The 20,169-nt window shown below is 46.7% G+C and overlaps 1 protein-coding gene across 1 annotated transcript in view; it reads right to left on the bottom strand.

The window, feature by feature from the left end:
• LOC120064882 (integrin alpha-7-like) overlaps nt 1-20,169 on the bottom strand; it is a 103,103-nt gene that overhangs the window by 25,088 nt on the left and 57,846 nt on the right. The window contains exons 7-15 of the mRNA XM_039015474.1: nt 17,009-17,216; nt 16,410-16,603; nt 16,065-16,153; nt 14,661-14,887; nt 14,494-14,555; nt 12,820-12,989; nt 12,306-12,455; nt 9,858-9,973; nt 2,962-3,145 (exon numbers count right to left, since the gene is read on the bottom strand). Of these exons, the coding sequence (XP_038871402.1) occupies nt 2,962-3,145; nt 9,858-9,973; nt 12,306-12,455; nt 12,820-12,989; nt 14,494-14,555; nt 14,661-14,887; nt 16,065-16,153; nt 16,410-16,603; nt 17,009-17,216 (1,400 nt within the window). The remainder of the gene's footprint in view (nt 1-2,961; nt 3,146-9,857; nt 9,974-12,305; nt 12,456-12,819; nt 12,990-14,493; nt 14,556-14,660; nt 14,888-16,064; nt 16,154-16,409; nt 16,604-17,008; nt 17,217-20,169) is intronic.

The raw sequence follows: 20,169 nt of genomic DNA, 5'->3' as shown, positions 1-20,169 counted from the left end.
TACCATACTATATACAGGGTCAGTTAATACCATACTATATACAGGGTCAGTGCCAATACCATACTATATACAGGGTCAGTTAATACCATACTATATACAGGGTCAGTGCCAATACCATACTATATACAGGGTCAGTTAATACCATACTATATACAGGGTCAGTGCCAATACCATATTTACAATGTGCAGGGATACTAGAGTGATAGAAGTGTATACACAACATGGCCAACAGTATGTGGACACCCCTTCAAATGAGTGGATTCGTCTATTTCAGCCACACCCGTTTCTGACAGGTGTATACAGTCATGCAACGTACAGGCTGAGTACACAGTCATGCAATCTCCTTAGAAAAACATTGGCAGAAGAATGGCCTGTACTGAAGAGCTCAGTGACTTTCAACATGGCACTGTCATAGGATGCCACCTTTTCAACAAGTCAGTTTGTCAAATTTCTGCCCTGCTAGAGCTGCCCTGGTCAACTGTAAGGGCTGTTACTGTGAAGTGGACATTTCTAGGAGCTGCTATGGCTCAGCTGCGAAGTGGTAGGCCACACAAGCCCACAGAAAGGGACCACCGAGTGCTGAAGTGTGAAAAAATCCTCTGTCCTCAGTTGCAACACTCACTATGCGTGAGTGTGTAGAGTCCTGTAGTGTGTAGAGTCCTGTCAGTGTCTAGAGTCCTGTCAGTGTCTAGAGTCCTGTCAGTGTGTAGAGTCCTGTAGTGTGTAGAGTCCTGTCAGTGTGTAGAGTCCTGTAGTGTGTAGAGTCCTGTCAGTGTCTAGAGTCCTGTCAGTGTCTAGAGTCCTGTCAGTGTCTAGAGTCCTGTCAGTGTCTAGAGTCCTGTCAGTGTCTAGAGTCCTGTCAGTGTCTAGAGTCCTGTCAGTGTGTAGAGTCCTGTAGTGTGTAGAGTCCTGTCAGTGTGTAGAGTCCTGTCAGTGTGTAGAGTCCTGTCAGTGTGTAGAGTCCTGTCAGTGTGTAGAGTCCTTTAGTGTGTAGAGTCCTGTCAGTGTCTAGAGTCCTGTCAGTGTGTAGAGTCCTGTCAGTGTGTAGAGTCCTGTCAGTGTCTAGAGTCCTGTCAGTGTGTAGAGTCCTGTCAGTGTGTAGAGTCCTGTCAGTGTCTAGAGTCCTGTCAGTGTGTAGAGTCCTGTCAGTGTCTAGAGTCCTGTCAGTGTGTAGAGTCCTGTCAGTGTCTAGAGTCCTGTCAGTGTGTAGAGTCCTGTCAGTGTGTAGAGTCCTGTCAGTGTCTAGAGTCCTGTCAGTGTGTAGAGTCCTGTCAGTGTCTAGAGTCCTGTCAGTGTGTAGAGTCCTGTCAGTGTCTAGAGTCCTGTCAGTGTGTAGAGTCCTGTCAGTGTCTAGAGTCCTGTCAGTGTGTAGAGTCCTGTGAGTGTGAATAGGAATAAATACAAGGGTCAACTAGTCTGTGTAGCCATTCTGTTAGCTATTTAGCAGCCTTATGGCTGTTCTGGAGCCTGTTGGTGTCAGACTTGATTCACCGGTACCACTTGCCATGCGGAAGCAGAGACATTCTGTAGCTTGGGTGGCTGGAGTCTTTAACGATTTTACGGGCCTTCCTTTCACACCGCCTGATTTAGAGGTCCTGGGTGGCAGAGAGCTCGGCCATGCGATCAAGGGCGGTGCTGTTGCCATACCAAGCAGTGATGAAGCCAGTCAAGATGCTCTCAATGGTGCAGCTGTAGAACTTTTTGAGAATTTGAGGGCCCATGCCAAACCATTTCAACCTCCTGGGGGGGAAGAGGTGCTGTCACGCCTTCTTTGCAATTGTGAGCATGTGAACCAAGCCCTTAGTGATGTGGACACCGAGGTCCTTGAAGCTCTTGACCCACTCCACTGCAGCCGTGTTGATGTGGATGGGCTTGTTTCTTGTAGTCCACAATCAGCTACTTCGTCTTGCTGACGTTGAGAGAGAGGTTGTTGTCCCGGCACCACAGAGCCAGGTCTCTTGGTGCCCAGCCACCCTCATATCATGATGGTGTTGGAGTCGTGCGTGGCCACTCAGTCATGGGTGAACAGGGAGTACAGGAGGGGACTAAGCACACACCCCTGGGGAACCCCCGTATTGAGGGTTAGCGTGGCGGAGGTGATGTTGTCTACCCTCGCCACCTGGGGGCTGGCCCGTCAGGAAGTCCAGGATCCAGTCGCAGAGGGAGGTGTTCAGTCCCAGGGTCCTAAGCTTGGTGACGAGCTTGTAGGGGACAATGGTGTTGAATGCTGAGCTGTAGTCAATGAAGAGCATTCCAACAGTGTGGAGTGCAATTGAGATTGCATTGTCTATGGTTCTGTTCGGGCGGTATGCAAATTGGAGTGGGTTTAGGGTGTATGGGATGATGGAGGTGATGTGTACCATTACCAGCCTTTCAAAGCACTTTGATTATAGATGTGAGTGCTGCAGGGTGGTAGTCATTGTGGCATGAAGCCTTAGAGTTCTTGTGAACAGGAATGATTGTAGTCACCTTTCCTGCAGTCGAATTATCAAATTGTTTTTCAAATACCGCTGAAATTCTGGTGTTTCTATGTCAAATGGTTTAGTTATATTTCAGTCTTCTGTGATGTATAGTAAAGTGTAATATTGGGATAAAAACTTTAAAATGAATACATTTCATCCCTATATCTGGCAGGTCTTCTTTTTTTTAAGCCCATAACCATGTGTGTGAGGTGTATACGTTTGTTTCAAAGTCAATTTTTTTAAAGACTTTCAAGAAACACTCTGTGTGACTCTGATTTAGCCCACTGTAGTAAAATGTTTAAGATGTGGGGATACAGACTGGAACAAGGAGAGGTAGAACATTACTGTGAATATGTGTGTGTGTGTGTGTGTGTGTGTGTGTGTGTGTGTGTGTGTGTGTGTGTGTGTGTGTGTGTGTGTGTGTGTGTGTGTGTGTGTGTGTGTGTGTGTGTGTGTGTGTGTGTGTGTGTGTGTGTGTGTGTGTGTTTGGTGTGTGTACCTGTTGTCCCCTGAAGCCAGAGTAGGACAGGGTGTCTGGCAGGGTGACCACTAGCTGGGCAGCATGGGCATCGTCACCGTCCTTCTCAGGGTACAGAGAGTCAGAGGGCATGTTGGTGACGGTCACCTCCAACACCACAGACCTCTGGTCAGACAGAGAAAACACCGCCACCTCTTCATCATCCCTGCAATGAAGGGATTAAAAAGGAAATAGAAAAGAGGAATAAAGTGGTTAGACATAGGATCTCTGGTGAGACAGAGAGAACACCGTCACCTCCTCGCCATCTCCGGAATGAGAGGGGCATGAGGCGGCAGGTAGCCTTGTAAATAAGAATGTGTTCTTAAATGACTTGCCTAGTTAAATAAATTATCAATAAAAAAATGAGGAAATAGAAAAGAAGCGGTTCGATATGTGTGGCACACCAGGGGGTTTGATCTAAACCTTTACACAGATCAGACACAAGTGTGATACCTCAGTTTCAAGGGTGTTTATTTAAAACAATAAAGAAAAAGAACCAGGTCTCCTCCATGAGACGTCTTCTGTGCTCCGGGGAATGCTGTCTCCTCTGGGGTAGAACACAGAGGAGGTTCTACCGGACTGTAAGGATGTCTATCCGGTAGCAACCTCTCCCATGTGCTGCACTGCTGGTAGCTTTATGGGCCCTGTACGGCTGGTGAGCAATCAGCTCCTTGATTACTGACCAGCCACAATCAGCCCCAATCAGTCCTGGCCGGAGGACCCGTCGAGACCTGGAACGTTCAGTAGAGGAAGCCACCGCCCGTGATGTAGACTCCGTCTGTCACGAGGCCTCGACGAGTCGCCCCCTGGGGGCTTGTCCGCGGTACGCCAGACATCCCCCTTAGCCCTGTCGGGCGGGGGGCGGTCGTCAGTGCGATGAATGTCTCCCTTCTCGATAGGGCATTCCTGTTCCCATGCTTTGCCGCTGATCTGTACACAACAGAAAAATAGAAGCGATGATGGGACAAGAACCACCTGGTGACACAATCGTTCGTGAACTTCCCCTGCCATTCAGACCAGGGAAGCATGGTCTGTGACCAGGGTGAAGTGGGTGCCAAACAGGCACTTCACTGCTAGACGCTCTTTCTCGACAATCAAGTACTTATTTTCTCTGGGTATCAGCTTCCAGCTTATTTTCATGATGGGGTGTTCCTCCCCATTGTGTACCTGGGACAGGACAACCCCTAGTCCCATGTCGCAGGCATCCGTCTGCACCAGCATCGGTACCTGGAAATCGGGCTTCATCAGAATCGGATGGGAGCGCAGGGCTTCCTTCAGGTGCTTTGGCCTCATCCAACCACCACTGTTCTCGGGAGGCGGGCCCTGGTCAGATCGTTAATGGGGGAGACTATAGCCGCAAAATTGGGGATAAACCGACTATAATATCCCGCCTCCCCCAGGAAGGACATGACCTGTGTCTATCCCACCAGTCACAAACAGCCTGGACCTTCCTCTCCTGGGGCTTGACATTCCCCTGTCCAGTCAGTTACCCCAGGTACTCCACCTCCTCAAACATCAGCTTGCGTTTCTTGGGAGTCGCTGTCATCCCGGCTTGCTTGAGCGTGTCCAGTACCCAATCTTGGCTGTGGATGATGATATCATCCAAATAGGCCACTGCATACTGTTGATGGGGTCAGAGGACTCGGTCCATCATGCCCTGGAACGTGGGTCGAACTCCATGGAGATCGAACGGGAGGATCCACTATTGGTATGAGTAGTCCGGTGTCGAGAATGCCGTCTTCTCCCGGGAGGCGGCTGCCAAGGTTACCTGCCAATATCCCTTGCTCAGGTCCAGTGTGCTGATGTACAAAACAAACTGATGTTGTTCACCCCCCTGAAGTCATTGCAGAAACGCAGACTACCGTCCTGTTTGGGCACCAGCACGATGGGGCTGCCCCGTGGGACTCCTTGATGACTCCCATCCTTAGCATAGCCTCCACCTCCTGCTTCACGGCCTTCCTTCTGGCCTCTGGATCCGGTATGGCCTCTTCCGTACCGTTTCTCCGTGCAAGGTGCAGACGTGGTGTTCAATGAGGGTCGTTCGGCCCGGTTTCTCTGAAAACACAGCGGTGTTCCGATCGATGAAATATCGGAGGGTTTGTTTCTGGGCCGTTATAAGGTCCTTATTACTCAGGATCACCACTAGTCAATGTCCCAGGTTTCGACCACAACATGGCCAAAGCTGTCCTCACGTACCACCTCTTCAATAGGTTCACATGGTAAATCTGTTGGGGTTTCAGTCTCCCTGGCTCCCCTACACAGTAATTTACGGGTCCCAGCTTCCCTGTCACCTCGTACGGCCCATGCTATGTTACCAGGAACTTACTTTCTGTGGTGGGGATTAAAACTAGCACCTTGTCACCCACCTGGAACTCTCGGGGCTGGATCTCCCGATTGTAGACCTTGGCTTGAGTGCGCTGGGCCTTCACCATATGTTTCCTTACCACTGGCCATATGGCTGTCATCCACTCCCTCATTGTCGCTACGTGTTCCACCACCCTGCGAAAGGGTGGTGGAACACACCTTGGCAAGATCCAGTAGGCTGCAAGGTCTCCTCCTGTAAAGGAGTTCAAAAGGGGAAAACCCAGGGGATGCCTGGGGCACTTCTCGGATCGAGAACATTCGGTGGGGTAGTAGGTGCTCCCAGCTCTTCCCGTTCCGTTAAATGACCTTGCGCAGCATTTGTTTGAGTGTCTTGTTGAAGCATTTGACTAGCCCATCCGTCTGCGGGTGAAAGACAGAGATCCAGAGATCCAGAGAGCACACAATTCTTTCATTAGTTGGGACATGAACTCGATACATTCATTAGTCAGGATCTCGTTTGTGATGCCCACCCGGCTGAAAAGGTGGAACAGCTCCCAGGCAATTTCCTTGGGGACATCCACCTGTAGGCGAATGGCCTTGGAATATCGGGTGGCATAATCTACTATTACCAGGATCTACCGGTGTCCTCGGGATGTTTTTACTAGGGGACCCATTATGTCCATGGTGATGCGTTCAAACGGCACTCCGATGATCGGTAGGGGAACCAGCGGGTTCCGGAAGTGTGCTTTTGGGGCTGTGATTTGACACTCCGGGTAGCTGTGGCAATAGTCTTCCACGGCCCGCCTCATTCCGGGCCAGTGGAACCGGGCGGCGATCCGTTCCCGGGCCTTCTCTATTCACAGGTGCGCTCCCAACAAATGGGTGTGGGCCAGCTGAAGAACGGTTCCGACGTACCGGCGAGGCTGCAACAGAACCTCTCGAAGTTCCCCTTGTTCGTGCGACACCTGATACAAAAGATTATTTGGAAAATAGGGTATCGCCAGTCACTCACCCCCGGAAGAAGCTGGCTATCCACCGGCCACTGGGAGGTCCGGAACTATTCCCTCAGGGGGCTCAGGACAGGTGTCTCGGCAGGTCCCTCGAAATCAAGGAGGGGGACCGTTGGGCTCCTCCTCTGGTTGTTCACCAGGTGAGGTTGGTTCCGGCACCCCCTCGGACATCGACTCCGGGTCCGTAGACACGAAGTTGGAAACCGCTTGCTTCCGGGTCGCGCAGGCGACTGTCCGTCCACGCTCTCATCAGTCGCCGGCTTGTACTCTTTTTCCCAGCTCGTGTCTCCACAGTGCAGTGAACAGTGGACCATCTCATCCCACGAGGAGGGGTACCGACAACTCAGGTACAGCACCACCACACCCTTGTGGCGTCACAATGGTGGCCTGCCCAGTCGAATACCAATGTGTGTCGCCATGTACACATGAGATGGACATCTCCTCACCACGGTCGGTCGGGTGGGCCAGCATGTGCGCTTGTACGAGTGTTACCACACTCCTTGGATCCAACAGAGCGTGGATGTCGTGACCGCCAACTTTCACCGGGACCATGGGTGATGGTGGTTCGATGGGCCCAACAGGAGGTGATGTAGTTTACTGCGTGGCCCTTCACGTCTCCGGGGCCCGCTGATGGAATCAACTTCTCTCGGCCCAGGCAATTCCATGCGAGGTGTCCCCGGGCTCTACACTCAAACACCTCCTTTGGTTTTCATCCACCTTGGGTCGTCTGCGGCGGGTCGCCTTTCCCCCAGCTTTCTCTCCACGGGTCTGCTGTCCTTTAGCCAGGCTGACTGTCGGATTGGGGAGTACGGTGGTGGGGTTGTCGTTCCGTCCTCTCTGACGGCTCCCGGGCTCGGCCCTCGTCCCCTTCAGCAGGGCCTCTGTATTTTGGTGCGTCCGGACAGGAGCGGGGCCAGCAGACTTACCCACTTTGCCTTGGGCCATCCTTCCCGGAGTGCTGTCCATTCGAACGTGCAGAGGTAGGTCTCAATGTCGTCATCCTCCATTAGCTTGATTAAAAACTGATTGGAATGTGATTCGGTCTGCGTTTCTCCTCACAGCTATAATATCCCGCCCCAGGAAGGACTGTGTCTATGACCGGGGAACGGGCCAGTCACAAACCGCTTGGACCTTCCTCTCCTGGGGTTTCTCCTTGCAGCTTCCTGACTTCCTCAAGCAGGCGGACATTCTGTAGATGCTGTTCTTCCAGCGTTTGTTCCTGAATGTCCTGTTGCGCTTTTTGGGCCCAAGAGAACTGAGCTATCAACTCGTCCATGCTGATACTGCAGAAACGTAAACCCTGGTCTGACCACATTGTCAGATTGCCCGCATTCTCCACCACTATCCACCAATGTCGTCTCCCCTTCGGAAGGGGAGGAGACATTTGGCCCATCATTTGCAAAGAAAGAGGGTGGAGCTCCTCATTGCAGTTCCGTTCCTCGTTCTAGAATCTCTTCATCTCTTCTCTTAACATGCATGGACCCAGAACTATCGAGCAGCTGACCAATTATGCAAAACTTTAGTTCTGGGTTAACCGAGATTACTCTGACACTAATCTAGCAGACCTGATTCTTATAATAATTAGCTGGTGGATAAGCTGAATAGGGTTAGTTACAACTGGGGTTGGAGCGAAAAACCTACAGGAGGGTATTCAAATTAAAGTTTATTGGTTGCATACACAGATTTGCAGATGTTATCGCAGGTGCAGCGAAATACTTGTGTTTCTAGCTCCAACAGTGCAGTAATAATACCAAGCAATACAAAACAATACACACATAATCTAAAAATTTTAAAGAAAGAAATTAAGAAATATCAGAACGAGCAATGTCAGAGTCCGGAAAAGACATACAGTACCAGTCAAAAGTTTGGACACAACTACTCATTCAAGGGTTTTTCTTTATTTTGACTATTTTCTACATTGTAGAAGAATAGTGAAGACATTTAGATTCTTCAAAGTAGCCACCCTTTGATGACAGCTTGGCACACGCTTGGCATTCTCTCAACCAGCTTCACCTGGAATACTTTTCCAACAGTCTTTAAGGAGTTCCCATTTATGCTGAGAACTTGTTGGCTGCTTTCCTTCACTCTGCGGTCCAACTCATCCCAAACCGTCTCAATTGGGTTGAGGTTGAGTGATTGTGGAGGCCAGGTCATCTGATGCAGTACTCCATCACTCTCTTCTTGGTCAAATAGCCCTTACACAGCCTGGAGGTGCGTTGGGTCATTGTCCTGTTGTAAAAACAAATGATAGTCCCACTAAGCGCAAACCAGATGGGATGGCGTATCGCTTCAGAATGCTGTGGTAGCCATGCTGGTTAAGTGTGCCTTGAATTCTAAATAAATCACAGACAGTCAATAGCAAAGCACCCCCACACCATCAAACCTCCTCCTCCATGCTTCTAGGTGGGAACCACACATGCAGAGATTGTCCGGTCACCTACTCTGCGTCTCACAAAGACACGGGGGTTGGAACCAAAAATTTCAAATTTGTACTCAAGGACAGATTTCCACTGGTCGAATGTCCATTCTGCATGTTCCTTGGCCCAAGCAAGACTCTTCTTCGTATTGGTGTCCTTTAGTAGTGGTTTCTTTGCAGCAATTCGACCATGAAGGCCTGAGTCACGCAGTCTCCTCTGAACAGTTGATGTGTAGATGTGTCTGTTACTTGAACTTGAGGCTGGTAACTCTGATGAACTTATCCTCTGCAGCAGAATTAACTCTGCGTCTTCCTTTCCTGTGGTGGTTCTCATGTGAGCCAGTTTCATCATAGTTTCATCATAGCACTTGGGTTTTGCGACTGCACTTTAAGAAACTTTCGAAGTTCTTGAGATTTTCCGTATTGACTGACCTTCATGTGTTAAAGTAATGACGGACTGTCGTTTCTCTTTGCTTATTTGAGCTGTTCTTGCCATAATATGGACTATTTTCTGTATACCAATCCTATCTTGTCACAACACAACTGATTGGCTCAAACGCATTAAGAAGGAAAGTAATTCCACAAACACCTTTTAATTTATATGCATTCCAGACTACCTCACGAAGCTGGTTGAGAGAATGCCAAGAGTTTGCAAAGGGTGGCTACTTTGAAGAATCTCAAATATAAAATATATTTGTTTAACATTTTTGTCATTACTACATGATTCCATATGTGTTATTTCATAGTTTTGATATCTTCGCTGATATTCTACAATGTAGAAAATAGCAAAAATAAAGAAATACCTTGGAATGAGTAGGTGTGTCCAAACTTTTGACTGGTGCTGTATAATGGTGTGTATAGAAGTTATTTTTGGATGTAGGTAATAATACAAGAAACTTTCTGGGCAAATAATATAAGAAATACCAAACCATTAAAAAAAATGAAATACTGCAAAGTTGTCTAGTAGCTAGAAACAGGGCGACCGTGTCTGTGTGCGCCATCTTGTCATCAAAGCTCTCCAGGGACAGTGTTGGGCAGCTCTGATATAGAGGAATGGTCAAATACAATGTAGAATGTAACAGCTATTAGAATTGCTCAACTCCTCTTCTCCGGGAGATGAGGATATACAAAGAAGAAGTCATACTAACCTTGGCAGAGGGGTGAAGAGGTCAGAGGTGGGAGGTCGGGTTCCAAACTGGTAGGTCAACTTCAGGTTGCTCTGACAGATCTTATCATCGCCACATCCTTCCCTCAGGAAATTCACCTGCAACAGAGGAGACAGACATGTACACATTTAAAATCATAGAATTGACCTTAAATCTTTTTAAATGTCCAAATGATTTCACTTTGGGAAACTGGTTCCCCCACTGTGAAATAACAAAACCCTGTAGTATACCTGTATCACACAGGTATGTATTAATTAGGCATGTAACACGACCATCTCTCTTCATGAAAATGCAGATCAGTATGCTCCCTGGTTCTGTTGTTATGGTACTGACCTCAGAGTGCAGGGTGTTGGAGGTGGAAACACTCAGTACAGGAGGTAAAGGTACTGACCTCAGAGTGCAGGGTGTTGGAGGTGGAAACACTCAGTACAGGAGGTAAAGGTACTGACCTCAGAGTGTAGGGTGTTGGAGGTGGAAACACTCAGTACAGGAGGTAAAGGTACTGACCTCAGAGTGTAGGGTGTTGGAGGTGGAAACACTCAGTACAGGAGGTAAAGATACTGACCTCAGAGTGCAAGGTGTTGGAGGTGGAAACACTCAGTACAGGAGGTAAACGTACTGACCTCAGAGTGCAGGGTGTTGGAGGTGGAAACACTCAGTACAGGAGGTAAAGGTACTGACCTCAGAGTGCAGGGTGTTGGAGGAGGAAACACTCAGTACAGGAGGTAAAGGTACTGACCTCAGAGTGCAGGGTGTTGGAGGTGGAAACACTCAGTACAGGAGGTAAAGGTACTGACCTCAGAGTGCAGGGTGTTGGAGGTAGAAACACTCAGTACAGGAGGTAAAGGTACTGACCTCAGAGTGTAGGGTGTTGGAGGTGGAAACACTCAGTACAGGAGGTAAAGGTACTGACCTCAGAGTGCAGGGTGTTGGAGGTGGAGGAAACACTCAGTACAGGAGGTAAAGGTACTGACCTCAGAGTGCAGGGTGTTGGAGGTGGAAACACTCAGTACAGGAGGTAAAGGTACTGACCTCAGAGTGCAAGGTGTTGGAGGTGGAAACACTCAGTACAGGAGGTAAAGGTACTGACCTCAGAGTGCAGGGTGTTGGAGGTGGAAACACTCAGTACAGGAGGTAAAGGTACTGACCTCAGAGTGCAAGGTGTTGGAGGTGGAAACACTCAGTACAGGAGGTAAAGGTACTGACCTCAGAGTGCAGGGTGTTGGAGGAGGAAACACTCAGTACAGGAGGTAAAGGTACTGACCTCAGAGTGCAGGGTGTTGGAGGAGGAAACACTCAGTACAGGAGGTAAAGGTACTGACCTCAGAGTGCAGGGTGTTGGAGGTGGAGGAAACACTCAGTACAGGAGGTAAAGGTACTGACCTCAGAGTGTAGGGTGTTGGAGGTGGAAACACTCAGTACAGGAGGTAAAGGTACTGACCTCAGAGTGCAGGGTGTTGGAGGTGGAGGAAACACTCAGTACAGGAGGTAAAGGTACTGACCTCAGAGTGTAGGGTGTTGGAGGTGGAAACACTCAGAACAGGAGGTAAAGGTACTGACCTCAGAGTGCAGGGTGTTGGAGGAGGAAACACTCAGTACAGGAGGTAAAGGTACTGACCTCAGAGTGCAGGGTGTTGGAGGTGGAAACACTCAGTACAGGAGGTAAAGGTACTGACCTCAGAGTGCAGGGTGTTGGAGGTGGAAACACTCAGTACAGGAGGTAAAGGTACTGACCTCAGAGTGCAGGGTGTTGGAGGTGGAAACACTCAGTACAGGAGGTAAAGGTACTGACCTCAGAGTGCAGGGTGTTGGAGGTGGAAACACTCAGTACAGGAGGTAAAGGTACTGACCTCAGAGTGTAGGGTGTTGGAGGTGGAAACACTCAGTACAGGAGGTAAAGGTACTGAGCTCAGAGTGCAGGGTGTTGGAGGTGGAAACACTCAGTACAGGAGGTAAAGGTACTGACCTCAGAGTGCAGGGTGTTGGAGGTGGAAACACTCAGTACAGGAGGTAAAGGTACTGACCTCAGAGTGCAGGGTGTTGGAGGTGGAAACACTCAGTACAGGAGGTAAAGGTACTGACCTCAGAGTGCAGGGTGTTGGAGGTGGAAACACTCAGTACAGGAGGTAAAGGTACTGACCTCAGAGTGCAGGGTGTTGGAGGTGGAAACACTCAGTACAGGAGGTAAAGGTACTGACCTCAGAGTGTAGGGTGTTGGAGGTGGAAACACTCAGTACAGGAGGTAAAGGTACTGAGCTCAGAGTGCAGGGTGTTGGAGGTGGAAACACTCAGTACAGGAGGTAAAGGTACTGACCTCAGAGTGCAGGGTGTTGGAGGTGGAAACACTCAGTACAGGAGGTAAAGGTACTGACCTCAGAGTGCAGGGTGTTGGAGGTGGAAACACTCAGTACAGGAGGTAAAGGTACTGACCTCAGAGTGCAGGGTGTTGGAGGTGGAAACACTCAGTACAGGAGGTAGCGTGTCTCGTTCCTCTGGGTTAGTGTCTGAAGAGAACATGGGGGGTCTGATGGTGTGGGTGATGGCCAGAGAGATGGGACGCAGCTTATCGCGGATATTCTCCTGTACGGGAAAGAATTCAATAATTACTCAACGAGATTCAAATTATATGGAAGTCATATGATATTGGAGTTGGAAGGAAATAATATTTGTTTTCATTCAACTTTTAAGACAATTATTAAATTGTTCAATTATGCCAGTTTAGCTAAATAAAGCACAACTTAAATACTTTTTCTACCCAGGGTTGTAACACAGTGCAACTGCATGTACTGGGTGATAGACAGCACTGGCAGAACTAAACACTTCGCTTTGCCCTTTTTGCTGTTGCATAGTGGAAAGAAAAGGTCATTGATATATTCTGTAGTTGTAATCTCTAACACCTCCCGTTCGTATTCAGATGAAATGATTGTGTCATGTTGTACTGTACGTGTAGTTGGAAGGTGGCGCTCTGGCAGGCGGGATGGCGTTGACCTTTCAGCTCCACCTCGTCAGTGTGTGTGTACTCCGCCGCCTGTGCACTGCGACCCAGGAAGCTAACACGGTGGGGCAGGCCGAGCTTCCTGCGCTCGGTGTCAGCCTCGATGAGTAGGACCAGGGCTAGTTGGAGGGAGGGAGGCAGGAATGAAGGAATGGGAGGAAAGGAAGGGAGGAATGAAAGAAGGAAAGAGAATCAGAGAAAAGCCAGCACACTACAACGCACCAGAGATAAGCTACTGGACATATTACCAGACTATTTTACACAGCTGGACATATTACCAGACTATTTTACACAGCTGGACATATTACCAGACTATTTTACACAGCTAGACATATTACCAGACTATTTTACACAGCTAGACATATTACCAAACTATTTTACACAGCTGGACATATTACCACACTATTTTACACAGCTGGACATATTACCAGACTATTTTACACAGCTGGACATATTACCAGACTATTTTACACAGCTGGGCATATTACCAGACTATTTTACACAGCTAGACATATTACCAGACTATTTTACACAGCTAGACATATTACCAGACTATTTTACACAGCTAGACATATTACCAGACTATTTTACACAGCTGGACATATTACCAGACTATTTTACACAGCTGGACATATTACCAGACTATTTTACACAGCTGGACATATTACCATGCTGTTTTACACAGCTAGACATATTACCAGACTATTTTACACAGCTGGACATATTACCAGACTATTTTACACAGCTAGACATATTACCAGACTATTTTACACAGCTGGACATATTATCACACTATTTTACACAGCTGGACATATTACCAGACTATTTTACACAGCTGGACATATTACCAGACTATTTTACACAGCTGGACATATTACCAGACTATTTTACACAGCTGGACATATTACCACACTATTTTACACAGCTGGACATATTACCAGACTATTTTACACAGCTGGACATATTATCATGCTATTTTACACAGCTGGACATATTATCATGCTATTTTACACAGCTGGACATATTACCAGACTATTTTACACAGCTGGACATATTACCTCACTATTTTACACAGCTGGACATATTATCATGCTATTTTACACAGCTGGACATATTACCAGACTATTTTACACAGCTGGACATATTACCAGACTATTTTACACAGCTGGACATATTACCAGGCTATTTTACACAGCTAGACATATTACCAGACTATTTTACACAGCTGGACATATTACCACACTATTTTACACAGCTGGACATATTATCATGCTATTTTACACATCTGGACATATTACCAGACTATTTTACACAGCTGGACATATTACCAGACTATTTTACACAGCTGGACATATTACCATGCTGTTTTACACAGCTGGACATATTACCAGACTATTTTACACAGCTGGACATATTACCATGCTATTTTACACAGCTGGACATATTACCAGACTATTTTACACAGCTGGACATATTACCAGACTATTTTACACAGCTGGACATATTACCATGCTGTTTTACACAGCTGGACATATTACCACACTATTTTACACAGCTGGACATTTTACCAGACAGATAAACCAACTGGTTCTAAACAGAGATGTGTACAGTATAGTAACTCACTGATGTCTGGTGAGTAGGTCTCTGGATAAGCAGTATAGGTGAAGCAGGCTTTGACCTCCACACTGACAACAGAGAATAAAGTTAGCGAACAACAATCTGTCAACAGCAGAAGCAGACTACCAGACGTGGCAGTGAAGGTTGAAATGAATGTCATTTGCGACACCTACCACACTCCATCTCTCCCCTTACAGTTGTGTTGCTCCAAGTCAATATACTGTTGAGGTTCGATGGACACGTCCCGGGTCACGTGAATGACCGGGCGAGACCTGTACAGAACCAGCTTATCACCGAGAGAGCCTACTGCCAGGTCAGGGTACAGGTTCCCATCGATGTCCAGGCCGCCTGAGATGGAGTAGCCGAACCTCTTCACCCCCTCGTCCACTCCATCCAGGATCTGTGAGGGGCAACATGAAGGTCACGTGTGTTAACTTGTATAATCAAGTGCAACTTTAAACCTGTAATTATTATTCAGATAGTCCCACACACCTGCAATTAGGGTGTGATGTTATCAGTCAGTAAACTTAATTGAACTTGAATCGCATCGTTGTTATTGAGACTTAACGATATGACCACCATGAAGTTTGCGACACCAGAGTCGAGGCTTTGATTCTGATATGATGAGACACCATTTACTTCGAAAGTTTCCCATTTTTAGCCCTTTCCTACAGTCAAATTATCAAATCACCCTCTATTGGCCTCATGGGTGGAATGTTATTCATATTTTTCAGAATTTCAGAATTAATAAAACGTTAAAAAAATCTGGTGTTTCTATGTCAAATGGGTTTGTTATATTTCAGTCTTCTGTGATGTATAGTCAAGTCTAATATTGGGATACAAATGAATACATTTCATCTCTATAAGCCCATTACCATGTGTCTAAGGTGTATACGTTTGTTTCAAGGAAGATTTGTTCAAGACTACCAAGAAACACTCTGTGTTACCCTGATTTATCCCACTGTAGTAAAAGGGTAACAATATACACATGGCAATCATAAACACTGAAATACATGGATATTGCTATTATACAAATGGTCATTTTACAGTATCATATTAAATATAGTATATCATATGTACACTGACTATAAAAAACATTAACGTTCCATGACATAGACTGAGCAGGTGAATCCAGGTGAAAGCTATGATCCCTTATTGATATCACTTAGGTCATATTAGGATTTCTAATCCTTGAGACACTTGAGACATGTATTGTGTATGTGTGCCATTCTGAGGGTGAAAGGGCAAGACAAAAGATGTAAGTGCATTTGAACGGGGTATGGTAGTAGGTGCCAGGTGCACCGGTTTGCGTCAAGAACTGCAACGCTGCTGGGTTTTTCACGCTCAACAGTTTCCCATGTGTATCAGGAATGGTCTACCACCCAAAGCACATCCAGCCAACTTGACAAGTTTGGGAAACATTGGAGTCAACATAGGCTAGCATCCCTGTGGAATGCTTTCAACACCTTAGAGTCCATGTCCCCAACGAATTGAGGCTGTTCTGAGGGCAAAATCAGGGGAGGTGCAACTCAATACACTCAGTGACGAGCAACAAGCTTTCTAAAGGCTCTTCTTACCTGTGCAGGCTTGGTGTCGATGCCTGAGGACAAGCCTCGGTAGATGAACACTTTGCCATCTCCATCGAATGGAGCCCCCACAGCGATGTCTGGACGGAGAGAGACAGAAACACATTGCATATAAACTCGACCCTAAGGACAATAGGAATGCGTGCCAAATGGCACCATATTCCCTATGTAGTGCACTACTTTTGTCAAGACCCCTGGTAAAAGTAGTGCACTACAAAGGGAATAGGGTGCCATTTGGGACGCGACCCAGTGACTCAAGCCCTTCAAATCAGTGGATTGTAAAGTGAATGTTGTTTAAATAAACTTTTGATTTGATTTGATCCAGTCCTTCCTCACCGTCATATCCGTCCCTGTCCAAGTCTCCCACATTGTTGACGGTCAGTCCAAACATGGAGTCATGAGTTCCGTTGAGCCTGATTGGCCGAGCGTACTCCCAGTTACCGAATGGGTTGAGGAAGATGTACACAGCACCTCCGATCTCTGCTTTTCGGTCAAAGTAGTTAGGAGCTCCCACTATCAGGTCTGTCCAGCTGGGGGGAGAGAACATGGAAGGAGGGAGAAAAGGGAGGGAGGGAGGTTCAGAAAGAGCTCGACAGAATCTTGGGTGGAAACAAGAAGATGATGGCTACAAATATAAACATATAATTATTTATATATTATATAAATATAAACATCTGTAACTGAAATAAACGTTTTCCAAGGTGCTTTAGAAATCCTGGTCAGAGTATTCCCAGTTATAGGATTCCATCCTTTCCGACCTAATTCCGGAAAACTTCCATCTGGGATTTCTGAAAACACGGGAACTGGGAATTTTCTGGAAATGTGGAACCTTACTCTGCCATCACTGTTGAGTCATGGCCACAGAGTACCTGTCTATACATTCCCATACACTACTATCAATAGTATCAGCAGCAGACATATGCATTAGTTCTCACCCGTCACTGTTGAGATCAGCCGTAGCCACAGAGTACCCAAAGGAAGAAGCCAGCTCCTCTCCCCACAGGATGTGCTGTGGCACCAGGCGGTACATGTTATCTTTACGCAACAGCACCACCGCTCCCGTGTGATTGGCTCTCGGAGCCCCCGCCACGAAGGTCAGCTCACCACGACTCATTATGCCTTTAGCAGAGTCCACTGAGAAGCCTGGAGCAAGGCATCATGGGATAACAGTTAGTAGCAGTAGTAGCAGTGTGTGTGTGTGTGTGTGTGTGTGTGTGTGTGTGTGTGTGTGTGTGTGTGTGTGTGTGTGTGTGTGTGTGTGTGTGTGTGTGTGTGTGTGTGTGTGTGTGTGTGTGTGTGTGTGTGTGTGGAGGTGGGCATTGTTTGTCTTCTACAGAGGTAGAGACTAGGTGTGTGTGTGTGTGTGTGTGTGTGTGTGTGTGTGTGTGTGTGTGTGTGTGTGTGTGTGTGTGTGTGTGTGTGTGTGTGTGTGTGTGTGTGTGTGTGTGTGTGTGTGTGTGTGTGTGTGTGTGTGTGGAGGTGGGCATGTTTGTCTTCTACAGAGGTAAAGACTAGGTCTGTGTGTGTGGCAAGAAGTGAAACAGAAGATTCCTAGTGTTACTGTAGTGCAGCAGTTGTTCCTGCTCAGGAAGCATGTAAACAGAGCATTCATCTTACTTGAATGGGATTTCCCTCAGGGTGTGTTGTGTGTAGGGATGTGAGGGGTGTGTCTGCAGTGGTATAGTGAAATAGTGAAAGAGGAGGGAATTGAACGTGCATGTGGTGTGACATGAGCATGTGTGGAAAAATATTAGATACAAATCAAATCATTTAAATCACAATGACAAAAAAAGAATGCTATATTCCAACATGCGGGGTGTCAGAGGAGGGATTGGCAGGGAGTCTTGTTTTAGTCCAGGGTCAACATTCAGGCAGAAGCATCTCATAGACAAACACAGAGACAGACAAATACTATTTTTTTTAAAGAGTGACAGACAAATACTGTGCTAAAGCATCCTCTAGACAAACATCCAGAGAGACAAACAGAGACGGACACAGAGAAGTTCAGGGCGACAGGTGTGGAATGACCAAAAGGTTGGCTGAACTACTGTAGGATGCTGGTTGTAAGACTTAGTCTGGTCAAATAATTAACCAGCTTGAGAATCATAACTAGTTAATAAATTCGCCTTGAGAGAACAGGTAACCTAGTGGTTAAGAGCGTTAGGCCAGTAATTGAACGGTTGCCGGTTCAAATCCCAAAGCTGATTAGGTTAAAAATCTGTTGATGTGCTCTTGAGCAAGGGACTTACTAGTTGCTCTGGATAAGAGTGTCTGCTAAAGGACCAACTATGTAGACTATGACCTCATTAGTTGTTCAGCAGACAGTTGTTCGGTAGCTTTTCTGTTTTGATGCATTTTGTAGAAGCTCCAAGGCAACAGGTGTGGAATGCTGCTGTCTGACTCACTGTAGAACAAGTAACTAATAGAGCTGTGTCCCTTTAAGATGAATGCTACAGTTAGAGTTGATATCTACCCCAAATAACAGAGGCCTTTACTATTACAAAAAGAAGTCTGATCCTCTCTGTCTTTTACATAAAGAAGTCGGATCCTCTCTGTCTTTTACATAAAGAAGTCCAATCTGCTCCGTAAAGCTATAAAGGGAAGGGAGGCTTTATCCTGCAACCTTTTTTAAACCGAATGGGGCCCACCAGGTTTCGGGAATGGGGCCCACCAGGTTTCGGGAATGGGGCCCACCAGGTTTCGGGAATGGGGCCCACCAGGTTTCGGGAATGGGGCCCTCCAGGTTTCGGGAATGGGGCCCCTGCAAACAGTTGTGTTGTGCAGCTGTCTACAGTGAGGGCCCTCGTGGTTGTAAGACTTATGTGAGGTATAAATGGATCTAAATATATTGTAGCTACTTTACTGGGACTTTCTGCCAACGGAAAATCGTGTGAGACAAATTGTAAAATTGAAACATTTCATTTTTCATTGGCAGTATTTATTTTGGCAGTTACTGTGGAAAAACTGGGCCTGACTCATCAGTGGACTACGCTGGGTTCTCTATCCAACAGTAATCAGATTTAATGGATACGATCTGAGAAGAAACAGCATGTACAACTGCTGCTGCCTGGGTAGAGTGACTTGTTCACTCAGTCGAAAGACTGGATTTAATTATAAGCTATTTACATTTACAATAAGCTATTAACATTTTAAGACATTAGGGACCAGTTTCCCGGACACATATCAAGCCTAGTCTTGGACTAAGACATAATTTTATTGGAGAATCTCCATTAGACATAAGACAATGCATAGAGGGCTGGTTTCCCAGAAGTCCTGGACTATAAAGGATCATACTGTTATTATACTATACAGTACATTAGATATCTTTATCAGCCAAGATGAGTAGATTCCCGTGCGAAGTCAGTCAGAGATGAAGATGACAACAGACTGTGGTGAAATTCCTTTACATTTAATTCTGCATTTTTATTTGGATTTAACTTAAATCTGCCATTTAACTAAGCTAAAACACAACCAGTAATAGCACTATCGTCTGTCTGTGGCCTTTTAGTACGCGTGCAAAACATATGGTATGTGTATTTAGTCATTATGTCATTTGGTTAGAGGGTGAATGGAGACATGCAGCGAGTTATAAGTGAGGGGTCAAAGGTTATAATGGCCATTAAGGATGTGGAGGACGAGGGATAAGGCAGGATATTCCTCCCAAATGGAACCCTATTCTCTATATAGGGCACTACTTTTGACCAGGTCCTATAGGGCCCACAGTACACTACTTTAGATCAGAGCCTATAGGGCCCACAGTGCACTATACTGTATATAGGGAATAAGGAGCTCTTTGGGAGGCAATCAAGTTGTTGTATAGAGGAGGATGAGAATAGAGAGATTTACAGATGTAGAATAGATCCACATGGTTGATGGGAACAATCAATCGGATGGACAAAACGTTATTGGTTAGAGTCCATTAGCTGGATCTAAAATGGGAATGAGCAAGTATCTCTTATCGATAAGAGAGATGTCACTCAGCTCCAAGGAACGGACTGCTCTGAACCCTCAGCTCCAAGGAACGGACTGCTCTAAACCCTCAGCTCCAAGGAACGGACTGCTCTAAACCCTCAGCTCCAAGGAACGGACTGCTCTA

This window comes from Salvelinus namaycush, chromosome 20 (assembly GCF_016432855.1).
Source record: "Salvelinus namaycush isolate Seneca chromosome 20, SaNama_1.0, whole genome shotgun sequence".
Taxonomy (NCBI): domain Eukaryota; kingdom Metazoa; phylum Chordata; class Actinopteri; order Salmoniformes; family Salmonidae; genus Salvelinus; species Salvelinus namaycush.
The sequence above is the reverse complement of the archived record's forward strand: the minus strand, read 5'-3'. Positions and strand labels throughout refer to the sequence as shown.